At 46.4% G+C, this 13,231-nt stretch overlaps 1 protein-coding gene across 5 annotated transcripts; it reads left to right on the top strand.

The window, feature by feature from the left end:
• The first annotated feature begins 32 nt into the window (after window positions 1-32).
• GFOD2 (glucose-fructose oxidoreductase domain containing 2) lies at window positions 33-12,030 on the top strand. Of its 5 annotated transcripts, XR_001876311.1 has the most exons (4): window positions 1,196-1,323; window positions 3,966-4,308; window positions 9,684-11,753; window positions 11,925-12,030. XR_001876311.1 is itself a non-coding variant. In XM_017824298.1 (3 exons), exons 2-3 carry the CDS (start codon window positions 4,050-4,052, stop codon window positions 10,580-10,582), a joined length of 1,158 nt encoding a protein of 385 aa, XP_017679787.1. In that variant the 5' UTR covers window positions 33-122; window positions 3,966-4,049; the 3' UTR covers window positions 10,583-12,030. The 5 variants fall into 5 exon arrangements, 4 of the variants coding, with proteins under 4 accessions (XP_017679787.1, XP_017679786.1, XP_017679788.1 ...); XM_017824298.1 differs by lacking the exon at window positions 1,196-1,323 and adding an exon at window positions 33-122 and having other exon boundaries at window positions 9,684-12,030; XM_017824297.1 differs by having other exon boundaries at window positions 9,684-12,030.
• Window positions 12,031-13,231: the final 1,201 nt, after the last annotated feature.

Here is a 13,231-nt window from a genome sequence, read left to right as displayed (position 1 = left end):
CTGTCGCGCATGCGCGGGCCGGGGCAGGGGCGCCGCCCCGGGAGCGCGCGGCCGCCTCGGGAGCGCGCCCGGCCCGAGGATGCGCCAGGAGGGACAACCCGGGCGGCCCCGGCCGGGCACAGGTAAGGGCGGGAGGGACTCCTGAGCTCCTCCGCTTCCCCGGGGCCGCCGGGCCCTGAGGGGGGCACGGCCCTGCCCGAGGGCGCGGGGCTGGGAGGGGCCCGGAGTCTCGGTGGGACAAACTGCGGGTGGGCCGGGAGGGTGAGGTGTGGCCTGATCCGTCCAGCCCCGTGAGGGCGGAGGTGAGGTGAGGTGAGGTGAGCCCTGCCCTGTCCCACAGGTGAGGTGAGGTCAGGTGAGCCCTGCCCGGTCCGGTCCCGCACCCCCGGTCATGCAGAGCCCCGTGGGCAGTGCCAGGGGCATCCCCGGGGTTGCCACGGCCCTGCCAGGAGCCTCGTGGGAGGGCCGGTTTGGTGTCCAGGATTTTCCGGCTGCTGCTGTCTCCGGCGTGGTCCCCACTGCCACCTTTGGGCTGAGGCGGTCCCTGGGGGAAGTGGTATGCCAGGAACGGGGCCTTTCCTGCTGCACATCCAGGCTAGGAAGGACGGGGCGCTCTGCCGGGCTTGTCTCGAGGTGTGGCGGGAGCTGCGTGGGGCTGGGGGCTCGTGGGGCATCACACAACCCGCTGGCACTGCAGTAGAAGCACATTTAGTATCGAAAGCACATCGGTCTCTGACATCAACACATGAACCGTTTCATGCAGAGCCTCAGGTACGTTTGTGCCAGAAGGCTGGAGGAACAGTTTGACAGGAAAAAATGACTCCATGCCATGGAGGTGACCTCCAGCTTCTCAGAATGGTCCAGGGAAGTTCTCCCAGCTCTATTCCTGCAGAGACCTCACTGGCTTACAGAGTGATGCCCTCGGTTTCTACAAGCATTTCGGTCACCTTCGCTGTTCTCTGTGCAGAACTGACAGCTCTGAGGCAGCACCTCTGTTCACAGGAGGTCTCTGCAGTGCAGTAACATCACAGGTGTGAGAGCCCTGCTTCAGAGTGAAAACCTGTGTAGTTCCCGTGTAGATTCTGTCAGAGATTCTCCTGCATTCTTAAGGTCTGTGAGGATGTCACAACCAGTAGCAACTTTATTAGTTGTACAGCTGCTGTTACAATCTTTGTTTTCTTTGCAAACTCAGCAGCAATGACCAGCTGGATGGAAACAGTGCCCCTGTTGCATGGCCAGGGCTCTTCACAGCTTACCAGAGTCTGCTGCAAGAAACTACCTCCTTCAAATTGTTTTGTTCCTGCCTTCTCTGAGCTCTATTTGGTATGCTCTTGTATGGTGATGGACAGTGAAAATTCATGTTTTCTCCATCCAAAGCCACTGGTGACTTTATTACCTGTGGCATCTCTTCCAAAATGAAGCATCTTTTCTTTCTTAGGGCTTCCTTATGAGAAGATCTTGATGCTTTTGATCTCCTCTGAATTACTCCCAGTTCTGCTTCCCCCCACTGAGAGGGGGAAGTACCAGACGTGCATGTTGAGCTCCAGAGGATGGTGCTCTGGGAACTTCTGTGGTGGCACAGTGCTGTTCTTGTAGCATCAGAAGTTGGTCCATGGCAGTAAATCAGCAGCTTTTATGTGTTTGTGCCAATAGCTCTTAGTGGTACCAGTGCAGAAGCACATCACATTTGGGTAATAAGTGAGTTTAAAATGAATTCCACCTGAGATTTTTTTAAAGGGGCAGTTGGATAGAACACAGGAAAAAATAACACTTAAAATGAGTGACTGTTACTGAAATCAGCTTATCTGAGTAGCAGGAATCTCCTGCTGCACATGCTGTGCTGTGCTCTTAGAGCATTTTCAAAGAAATCAACCTTTTCTAAAGTGTTGTCACGTTGTGTGTGACGTTGCTGAGCACATCTGTGCAATGTGGTGCAAACAGGCACACACTCTCCTGGTCTCTCTTCCACCTTGCTTTGTGTCTCTTCAAAAAGAAGAGGATGCTCTTTCTACTGTAAGCATTTTTAGTTCTTCCAGCCCATAAACTGCCAAATATAGATGTGTGGGGACTTCAAAAGTTACACTTGCTGTCCATCCAGTTGCAAGATTTCATTTTTATTTGTGTCATTTATATAAAACAAGCCTGGGTGCAAGCCATCCTCCTTGCCAGTATCCCAGGATCTCACCCTTTTATGTAGAATAGTAAATATTTTCAAGATCCTTTTGATCTTGATTGGTAGCATATTTGAGTGTTCTGCTAAATGTTGTATAAAAAGGAGTTTATTCCAATGAACTCCGTTCATCTTTATAAAGACTGACAAAGACAGGATCACTGCAAACACTGCATCACACAGAATAAGGAAAAACCTACTGAATTAATTAAGTAAATATTTTATAAGCCATTTTATGGCATCTGTAAACATTTGTGCATTTTTCAGAATAAATACTCTCAAGTGCTGCTGTTTCTGTTTCCTAGTTTCGTGTCTATACTACAACAATACCTAGAAATTCAGTCGGGGTTGCAGTTGCATTTATATAACAGATGCTGGGCAGTGTGGGCACCCCCAGACTAACAAGATGCTGATTGCAAACAAAGCACTTGCCCTGTGAGCAGTTTGATTTGTGTGCTGGTTCTGCCCAGGGCTGTGTCAGGATTTGCTTTCACGTGCTGTGACTTAATGAGAGTATCTTAGAACAGGGAGGTGAGTAACCTCTTTCTGAAACAGCTCGTGATTCTTGCTGCTTGTGGGGATCTTTCCCAAAGGTGTTGATCTGGTGCTGGTACCAGTTCCCTTTTTAAACGTGGTCTTTGCTTTTTCATTGTGAGCTTCTAACGAAAACTGAATTCGTCATGTTTTTCTTTCGGAAAAAAAAAAATTCGAAAAAGGTCAAGAGTGGGTGTAGTAGATGAGAATTCAGAAAGGCTCGGAACAAAAGCTGGATTGTAGGTTTCTTTGGCGTCACAGATTGAGGAGACTTCTGACATCTGTCCTTGAAGTTGGTGCTATAAAGGCAGTTTGGGCAGTTGTGGCCAGAAGCTGTGCTAAGACAGACCGGCAAGTAGGGATCAAAGGAATTAATTTACCAGGAAATACTTAAAAGAACAAAAGGAGTGTGACTTAACCAAATGTGTAGAGAATATCATAATTCTGTTCAAACCCTGCATTCCTGGAGATTAAATAGCATGGGCAGAAGGAGATATTTTTAATGGTCCCAAGTTAAGTAAAGCTTTTAACTGCCCACAGTGGACACAGAGGAGCGCCCTTTTCCTTTTTGGAAAGCAGTTTGCTGTGTATTTAAACACTGACAGTGTCTCTCCTTATAACATTCTCCTCCTCAGGCAAAACAAGCACAGTGAATCCAGGCTTTCCCCACAGGACATATTTCCTAGATGTTCTCTGGAGCGACTTAACAATTTGCCATAAAATTGTTAAGGTCCAAGTAGTTGTTTTCAGCTTGTGTATTTAATTTAGAAGAAAGATTTATGTGCCCCAAAGCAAGCCTATTATTTCCAGCTATCTCAATCGGTCTAATAAAAGATATTACCTCATCTCACAAACCTTTTTCTCATTTAGGGACTTACATCATCACAACTAAAACAGCTCTGCTTTTACTGCCGGTGCGAGAGACTCTGTGTCCTGTTCCCCCGGTGCTTCCTGTTGCTCCCAGTTTGTGCCTCGCTGTCTCTGGTTTATCCCGTGTGCTACTGTCTGTCTGTGTGCTGAGTTTTGAAGCTGAGGAGATGCTCAGACTCTGTCAAGCTGCTTTCTTACGGTTTTTCTACTACAGCATTTTAAACTTGTCCCTTAATGCTGTTGTCTCTACGGATTGCAGGTTTTGGGGGTTTGGGTTTTTCTTAGGATGTCAGAATGCTGTACAAAGGACAGGAGGTGGCATTCGGGCTAGATGTGCTTGGTACCAATATGTGCCTTTTGCTGAGTGACTTAAAAACTTTTCACATTTTAGGAACTGCGGATGGGCAGCAAGCTGAGGAACCGAACATCCTACCGAAGGCCTACGTGTAGACCCTGATGGTTGAATGAATGAAGGATGAAAATGCTCCCTGGAGTGGGTGTGTTTGGAACTGGCAGCGCTGCCCGGGTCCTGGTACCCTTGCTGAGGGCAGAAGGCTTCTCCATTGAGGCGCTGTGGGGGAAGACCGAAGAGGAGGCCAAGCAGCTGGCAGAGGAGATGAACATCCCCTTCTACACGAGCCGGACCGACGATGTGTTGCTGCACCAGGACGTGGATTTGGTTTGCATCAATATCCCCCCACCACTGACTCGGCAGATTGCTGTGAAGGCTCTAGGTACCTTTTCATCTTTGGAGTTGGACCAAAAATCTGTAGCTCGTTGGCAGATTGAAATTTGAAGGTGTTACCCCAGCACAATTCTGGTTGCACCAACGGGCAAATGCAGTGCTAGAGGTTTTGTGTGGAATTGGTAGCGTTGTCAGTGAGAAAGGTTACCTAAGTTTTTTGTAAAAATCCTGTTTTTAATTGCTTATAGCTCTGCTTGAACCAATTGGGCTGAAATATCTCATGTCTTCTTCAGGCTGAACTTAGGGTAGGGAGTTTTTAATAAAAATCAGCTGTATCAGAGATAATAACGAGAAGGTAAAATGTTTTCATGCTCATAAAAAGAAACAACAAAGCAATCAAAAAAACCCCCCCAAAACAAAACAACTTAAGTTGTTTAATTAATTTCTAATTTTCCCATGTTCTGCTCTAGAAAACCGAGAATTGCCTGGGATGGGAGGGTTGTTCAGTTCTCCTTTCTATTTTCCCCACAAATAAAACCAAACTTGGAACCTGAAAGACTTTGAAAAATATGTTTGCATGCATAGAATCTTGTGAGTTAGGATCTGAGAGACTTGCTGTTTCCAGCTGTGACCCTGGCCACCACCCGGAGCTCAGCTGGGACATCCATGTCCATGGCAGACTGGTGTGGTCCCGGGTGGAGGAATCCTTCCACCTGACACAGGAGGGCAGATGTTGGGGACAGCAGGAGGAATGCAGGAAGATGGGCTGGGTGAAGGCATGTGGGAGAGAAGGGATGACATCCCAGACTGGTTGGGCAGGGAGGGGGGAGCCAACTGCCCAGGCATCCTGACATTTCTTAATTCTCCAGTGTGACTTTGTAGTGTTAATGTCCTCTCCTGTAGCACAGCGTGGGTGTCAGTTTGCATGTAATTCTGAAAATAACAAGGGTGATATTTTTACTGTGTTTACAAGAGATCCACATGGGTTAATTTTAGGGTAGGTAATCTCTCAGACCGTGTGAGGCAGGCTGGTTTGTTGTTCTTAGCCTCTTTGCTCTACAGTAATTTCTTTTGGAAGTAAGCAACTCCCTGCACAAACATTTGCAATGCCACTTAGATATGCAGAGAGAGATTTCAGGCTTTTTTTCCCCCTTCTTTTCTTTTTTATATTGTTAGATTTGTTTGTTTACCTCGTTAAAGTACTGACCTTTGAATTTAAGGTATTCTGATTTTTTAATATTTGAACTGTAAGTTAGAATTTATCTCTTTAGATATGCTAGGATTTCTTTTAAGCATTTGTTAGGTAATAGCATTTCACTAGGTCTTTTGGCTCTTGATGATCAAGTGGGCTAAAAGGAGAGGATTGAATTATTGACTAAAAGGGATTGAGATTCTTTCTTTGAGGGCTGGCAGCCTGTAAGATGGCATTATCCAGAAGAGGAAAGGGAGGTAGAGCTGGTGCAGAAGTGCAGAGGTGGTATGTGTGCTTGACTGCAATTTTAGGAAGTGGAAAGCTGAAAAAGCTGGGGCAGTGGATGGATGTAAAAGTAAAGGGTAACTTACTCTTCACTTCATCTGTCCTGAGTTGTTCTGATCTGCAAACTGATGCAGGCAGCTCAGACCCAGTGTGATGCTGACCTTGTCTTTCAGCTTTCCAGGTTCCTCGTGGTGGTATTTGTAGATCTGCTGCCAAGTATGTCGTGACTTATTTCAAGCCAGTGTTGGGTGGTTTGATGTCATTGTGTGTTCTGAAGGAACACAGAACTAGGGTAGGGCCAAAGATGGCAAGTACATTTTCTCTGGAAGCTGAGATTGATACAGTGATGGTTATAATTAGAGAATTATTGGCTGTGAATTGTGTATTACAGATCAGTGTTTACTAGCCAAGAGACTGGGCTTTAGGAAAGACTAGATGTGGTAGAATGATAATGGTCTTGTGTGTTGTGATTTGTTTTGTTTTGTTGAGGTTTGTTTTAAAGTGCTGACATTTTTATTGTTTATTTGTGTACAATTTTATACCTTTTTTTTAAATTTAAAATGTGCTTCCATTTTTATTCCTGGCAGGAGAAAGAGACCCAGTTTTTCTAGGCTGTGCAGTTGGCTTGCATAAGTTTCTTACTGTCAGATATCCATGAGCAAGCCTAGGTACAACTTTGGCATGATGGGGACAAAGCAGTGACACTGGTTTGAGTTCATGAACCAGACAGAACAGATCAAAGCCCAGAGGATAGTAATTCACATTAAAATCAATGTAATCTTATGGTTTATCTCCACAACAGGCAAAGCAAGAAGCTCTCCTAAAATTTGTGCTTCTTTTGATCTCAGAGGAACTAAATTAATTTCACAAAATGTCTGTGTTGTGGTTCAGGTCCCACAGTTAAATGTACCTACCATTGCATGAGGTGAGAACAGAGTGGAATTACTGGCTGGAGTGGAGTGTAAAATATGGGGTATTTGTCCTGTGAAATGAAGTTCAGGCAGAACATGACAAGTCCTCAGAGTAAAATTTCTTCAGGTTGCTAAAGCTAATGCTGCTGCATGTACAGAGCCCAGCCAACAAATGGATGGGAGTAGATGGTTTGTTTGAGGAATCCTGGCAATGGTGACCTTTTATTCTCTCTTTTTTTTCCCTGCCTCTTACTGTAACAGCCAGTTGAATAGCCATAAACAGGAGAACTTCAGTGGAGTGCTGGTCTGCAGAAGCTGATGTGCTCCCTGCAGATGGGGTTTGCTCCAAGGGGTGCACAGAGCAGACCCTGAGGCATTTCATCAGGGCAGCCTGTGATGAGCTTCTCTCCTTGCTTGCTGCCTGTGAGGTGAGGAAACACAATTCCACAGCTCCACCTCCTTCCTTCCAGGACTTGCAGCCCTTTCTGTGGGCTTAGACCCACCTGTGAGCTGATTTAACCTTCCTGCTTGGAAAGAGGAAGCTTCCTTTACCAAAGTGGGCCTAGTTGGTGACCTTACCTGGCTCACAGAGGGCTCTGAGGAGCACCAGAACCGTGTGGTGGCTCTCAGGTCTCCTGGCTGGTGAGGGCCTCAACAGAAAATCTTGCAGCTGTGGTTTAGGAAGACAATATGGTACAAAGTTCAGATTATTCGTTACCAAAACAATAGTAACAGGCTGAGGGATGTAAGTTGCTCTGCCTTGGAAAACAAAAGGCATGGCCATTATGTAGGTAAGGAACCTTGTAGCCACCTTCAGCTCAGCCCTTGTCCTTGCTGCATAGCCATCTCTGTGAGCTTGGGGACAGCAGGAGGGATGTCCCACTGATGGCAGCTGCAGGATTGTCCCAGAGCTGTTGTGGTGTACCCAGGTCTCTGTCCTGGCACTCTGGCAATGCAGTGGGCAGTGCCGAGCTGTGGATGTGCTGACTGCCCTCCCAAAAAAGGGCATCAGCCAGTTTTAGCTCCTGAAGTGGCTCAGTCTGCGCTGGCACAACGAGCACAGCACTGAGCAAGGGTGAGGCCGGGCAGCAGAGCAAGGGCAGCCCGGGGTGATGAACCACTCAGTGTGACAGGGCTGTCCCCAGGCAGCACAACGGGGGTCTCTCCCTGCTCTCCATCCCCCACTGCAGGGACCCAGGGCTGTGCAAGGGGGAGAGTGGCACTGGCAGAGCACTGGCTGCAGAGCTGTACCCCATGTGTTATTTCTGCAAGCTTTGAGGACTGTGGATCTGCTCAGGGTGCTCTGAACATCCTGTTGCTTTCTCTGTTTGCTTGTACTTTACTGTAACCTGGCTAGAGACAAGTGCCATGCAAACAAGAAGGCAGATAAACCAGGGACTGAAGCAGCTCCAGATGCTTCTCCAAGTGCTTCAGCTGTCCCTGCAAAATACTGAACAGAGTGGTGTGCCTCACCCCAGCAGCAGGACTGGGGACAGGGGAGTCAGAAATGGTCCCTGAAATGGGGGGTTACCAGTGGGGGAGTCAGAGTGTCCACTGGGATTTTGACCTTAGCCTTTGTTCATTAAAGCTGCTGTTGACTCATGTTGATTTAGGGGTTTTTCTGACTTGTAGACTTTTTGTTTTCTGACTGGATTTTGCTTGTGTCTATTAGAAATGGAGTTCTGAGTCTCCAGTAGCTGTAGCTGACCCCCGGCTGGGCTGGGCACGGTGTGTCAGGGGAGTGTGCTGGCCCCTGGCCCGCTGGGAGGGTTCCTGAAAGGCTGGCTGGGCACAGCCGGGAGGTGGAGCACCGAGAGCGCTGTGGGATCTGCCTTCCCCTCGCGTGTGAGAGACCAATTTAAGCGCCTGTGTCGGTATCTTCTCATTGGGAGTCTATTAAAAGCTGTTCTGAGCAGGGAGCACAGTCTGCTCCTGGGTAAGGAGGAGCTTTCACACCACTGTGTGCGGTGATTCCTGCAATTCCTGGGCACAAACTGTGGTGTGATGTGATTGACCTTCAGGTCTGACATCACCAGGAAATGTCTGGAGACTTCTAGGTATAACCTTGGTTGTTACATTGAAAAAAGTCTAGATAAGTATTTTATCAGAACAGATATAGGACAGGAAAAAAAACAGGAAAAGTAAAGCCCTGTCATGAGAAAGGGAATACCAGCAGAGCTCCAGATGTAGGAATTGGTTAAAGCTTCTACTGTGATGCTCGTTTGTATTACTTTATTTCTGCTTTAAAGTTAAAAAAATTGAATTATCGACTGCCCTCATCGATTCAGGCTGAGCACAATGCAAAGTGCATCACTAGCAATAAAGCCACAGTGGGTCAGCCTGGGAGGGCAGCTCTTGTCTGTGTAACTCAGTTACTTTTTGTCTGATTGTATGAGTAGGCTGCACACACAGACCAAAATGTTTTGCTTTCTAATTAGAAATGCTTTTAAAACAGTCCACTTACCTAAACATTATTTCTAATTCTTGTGTTCTGTACACAGAATATTTATATAAGAATGTCTTTGATATATGTAATATCTATATATACACTTTAATACAAAGTATATATATATATAAATCTATTTAAAATAATATATTCATAGCGATGGTGAAATACAAAATGAAAATCAAATCTCCCCTTCCCTCACCCCTTCCCTGTAGGGTACATGATTTTTTTTTTCCCCTCTGGCTGTGCAGGTATTCAAGTAGTTTTATAACCACAGCACACAAACTGTGTTTTGTTCTGATGCCACGTGGTGCCATTTGGACATTTATCTTTCATGATGTAAAAATCCTCTGTTTATTTGGAGCCTCCCTCTGTGGGACTTTGTCAGCTCTGCAACTGGAGCATCTGGGAAGCATCACTGAGTCTTGCTGCACTTGGCATTCCCATTTTAGTTCCCAGATCCCTGCCTTTGAAATTGTAGCAGGAAAGCCTGACTCTTAAAAACTTCTTGACAACCTTTGGGCAGCTGAGCGTGTTTCACTCCTATGTGCTAAATATGTGCTTTTTTTTTTTTTTCATTTGTGCTGCAGGAATAGGGAAGAACGTGCTCTGTGAGAAAGCTGCTACCTCCGTGGATGCCTTCAGGATGGTCACGGCTGCCAGGTATTACCCCAAGCTGATGAGCATCGTTGGCAACGTCCTGCGTTTCTTGCCCGCCTTCGTGAAGATGAAGCAGCTGATAGAGGAGCACTACGTGGGCAACGTGATCATCTGCGACGTGCGGGTGTACGGGGGCAGCCTGCTCAGCCACAAGTACAACTGGATCTGTGATGAGCTGATGGGAGGGGGGGGCCTGCATACCATGGGCACCTACATTATCGACCTCCTGACTCACCTCATCAGCAGGAGAGCCGAGAAGGTGCACGGTTTGCTCAAGACTTTCGTGAAGCAGAACACGGCCATCAGCGGGATCCGCCACGTCACCAGCGACGACTTCTGCGTGTTCCAGATGCTGATGAGCGAGGGGGTCTGCTGCACTGTGACCCTCAACTTCAACATGCCCGGGTCGTTCATCCACGAGGTCATGATTGTTGGGTCCGCTGGGCGCCTCATAGCTCGTGGGACGGACTTGTACGGGCAAAAAAACACCGCGCTCCAAGAAGAACTACTGTTTACAGACTCGCTGAGTGTCAACAAGGGCCTTTTGGACAAGGGCTTTAAAGACATCCCGCTGCTTTACCTAAAGGGAATGGTGTACATGGTGCAAGCCCTGCGGCAGTCTTTCCAGGACCAGGAAGACCGTCGGACTTGGGACCATAAACCTGTCTCTATGGCAGCCTCTTTTGAAGATGGTCTGTACATGCAAAGTGTGGTGGAGGCCATCAAGAAATCGAGTAGGTCGGGCGAGTGGGAGGCTGTGGAGGTGATGACCGAGGAACCAGATGCCAACCAAAACCTCTGTGAGGCACTTCAAAGAAATAACTTATGAATATTCCTGCCTTGGAAAATAGGACAATTAACACTTCTGGCTGTAATGTAAAAAAACCTCTGTTTTTAAGATATGTATATTCTTATTTAATAGCCTGAGTTTCTTGGTTTTTTTTAAACGTGTAAAATAATGTTCTGATAGGAACTGTTCTGGTTTAAATTGTTTAAAGAGTTTTAAATGTTTCTGTTTTTAGCAAACATTTAATTTTTGTCTTGGAGACTGGTAGGAAAACTTGAATTGCCCTTTGCACTTGCAGTAGCTGAAGTGAATCATGGGATCCCTGCCATTGCATGGCTTGGAAATGGGACACAACCCCTGTTGCACAGGTCTGATTTAACCATGAGAGCATGTAGAGCAAGATCAGGGAGTATCTGTTGTTCAGATGCCTTTTTCTTCTCTCGGAGACTGATTTACATTTTAATCCTCAGTTTGTAAAACTTCATAAAAGAGTTTAGTGATGTAAGAGGTCTCTAAACTCCTGTAGGACAAAAAGTAGAAGGAATGGATTAGAATTGGTAACATAAGGATCAGCCTTTTGGCTTCCTGCACGTGGCAAATGTCTTTCAAATTCATTTAAACTGGTGTTTTATTTAAATGATACTATAACTCTCTGTTGTTGCTGTCTTGGCAGGAAAATCTTCAGGAAGTCTGTGATACGTTGTGCTATTCTTCCATATCTGTAGACGTTATTCCTTCTACTCAAGAGGCTGCCTGCATCCAGCAGCTTTTTTTCCATAAGCTGTGTGTCTGTCAGTTGTGTTTACTGCCTGGCAGCACTGGTGCCATGCCTGTGGGGCCATGTTCTCATTTCTGTGACTATTAATAAATGCCTCCCAGGGTCACGGGATTGCCACAGTGTCGTGGGTAATGAAGTTGTACAGCATTAACCTTCCTGGGACCTGAAGGTGGAAGGAAGGAGGTGTTTCCTACCTCTTGCAGCTCTCTTAACGTGCTGTCTGGATAACTGTCACACTACACCCATCCTGATAGTTGAGAGAACAGGGACTGAACTGCCATGGGTAAATCTGCTCCTGATCTCAAACACTGGCTATTAACCCTCTGGTCCTGCCCATCTTCATGTCCTCCTGCAGCTTGTGTCCAGTGGAGAGATTTGTTGGCAGATGATGGCTGGAAGTTCATTCCTTTTGGGAAATGTTTCTCTCTGAGGCAGGTATGTGGAAAGAATAGTCCAATTTTAACTATGTTTATTTTATGTACTTGAAAGCTTTTTTAAAAAAAATGTTTTCCCACTAAATTGTAACCCTGTGTATTTATGGATATTAACATGCACGCTGCTGTTTGATAAGCTGGACCTTCCTGAAAAGTATTGTGTTTTCTACAGAAATAAAAAGTTGTGTTTGTTGAGGACGTTCTTTATGCAGCTGTGTGCTTGTGTTTGATTTGGTCAAGCTAAAGCCATCCTAATAAATGTGAACAGGAGACTTACAGCTGGGACCCAGTACCTGGTGAGTCCTTCCTTATTTCTGTGCTCTTTTGCTGCCAGTTGGGTCACTTGGGTGTAGAAGCAGCTGTGTGATATCTGGCAATACAGCTCTGTGCTGTCCTAGCAAGTGTTGTCCATTTATTACCAAGGGAAAGTAAGTAATTTATTTCTCCCCTCCTTGCTGTTTCCCTGAAACCACAGCTGTTGAGTAGCTGGTTTTGGAGATCCTCTTGCCTATCTTGGACTAACCACATCAATTTCTGTTAAAAAAACGGGATCTTTATTCTGCCTGACTTACTGTAGTAAGTTGCTGGAAGACCCCAAGTAAGAAGCAAAATCCTTGCAGTATTGATGGGACTGCTGTCTTTGCTCAGTGTGTAAATCAGGTATTTACCCTAGGGTATTTACTCTCCACACAGTAAAACTCTGACAGAAACAGGTCTACTGATGTGCTGTTTTAAAGTGTAGGAGCTTGGCTGCTCCTGTGCTCTGTGCAATCTCACCCCTGCTGTGAGCTGGGAGAAAAAAGTGAAGGGTTAGGTTGGATATTAGGAAAAGGTTTTTCAGCCAGAGGGTGGTTGAGCAGTGGAACAGGCTGCCCAGGGAAGTGGTCACAGCACCAAAACTGACAGAGTTCAAGAAGCATTTGGACAATGCTCTGAGGGGCACATGGGATTCTTGTGGTGTCCTGTGCAGGGCCTGGAGTTGTACTCGATGATCCTTGTGGGTCCCTTCCAACACAGGATATTCTGTGATGGTTTGTTTCTATGATTCTATTCACTGTTCCCAGCTGTAGCAGGTGGGGAAGCAAAAGCTGCATCTCTTCCAACCATCCTTTAAGGGATAGAGGTCTGCTGTTCCTGCCATAGCTCTGAGCATCTAATGTCTGTGGTGTCTGTGTGCTATGTAAAATGGGTGAGATGTCGCCCAAGCTCACCTGGAAGTCACCACCTTCATTCAGATAGCACAGCTCTGGCTGATTTCATGCCAGTTTTGGGTCTGTTATGAAGTTGTCTTCCTTGAACTGAGAACCTTCCTCTGTGCCTTTGTCAGTATGTTTGCATTGGGCAAAAAAATCTTAATTACGGTTCCTATAGGAGAAGAAGGAAGCACAAAACATCTCCGGATGATCCCAGTGAAGGAAACACGGTGCCAAGACTCCTGGGTGAGCGAGAGACACGACCGCAGAATTGTGCGGAGGGCTG

The sequence above is a fragment of the Lepidothrix coronata genome, unplaced genomic scaffold, assembly GCF_001604755.1.
Source record: "Lepidothrix coronata isolate B3197 unplaced genomic scaffold, Lepidothrix_coronata-1.0 Scaffold110, whole genome shotgun sequence".
NCBI lineage: Eukaryota > Metazoa > Chordata > Aves > Passeriformes > Pipridae > Lepidothrix > Lepidothrix coronata.
Note: the sequence above shows the minus strand (reverse complement) of the source record. Positions and strands in the feature narration are given on the sequence as shown.

What these genes read in the sequence shown, in the direction of transcription:
- GFOD2 (XM_017824298.1), top strand. Translation starts at nt 4,050, where the DNA reads ATGAAAATGCTCCCTGGAGTGGGTGTGTTTGGAACTGGCAGCGCTGCC. An exon ending in GATTGCTGTGAAGGCTCTAG is followed by an intron (nt 4,309 to 9,683) that starts GTACCTTTTCAT and finishes TTTGTGCTGCAG; the next exon opens with GAATAGGGAAGAACGTGCTC.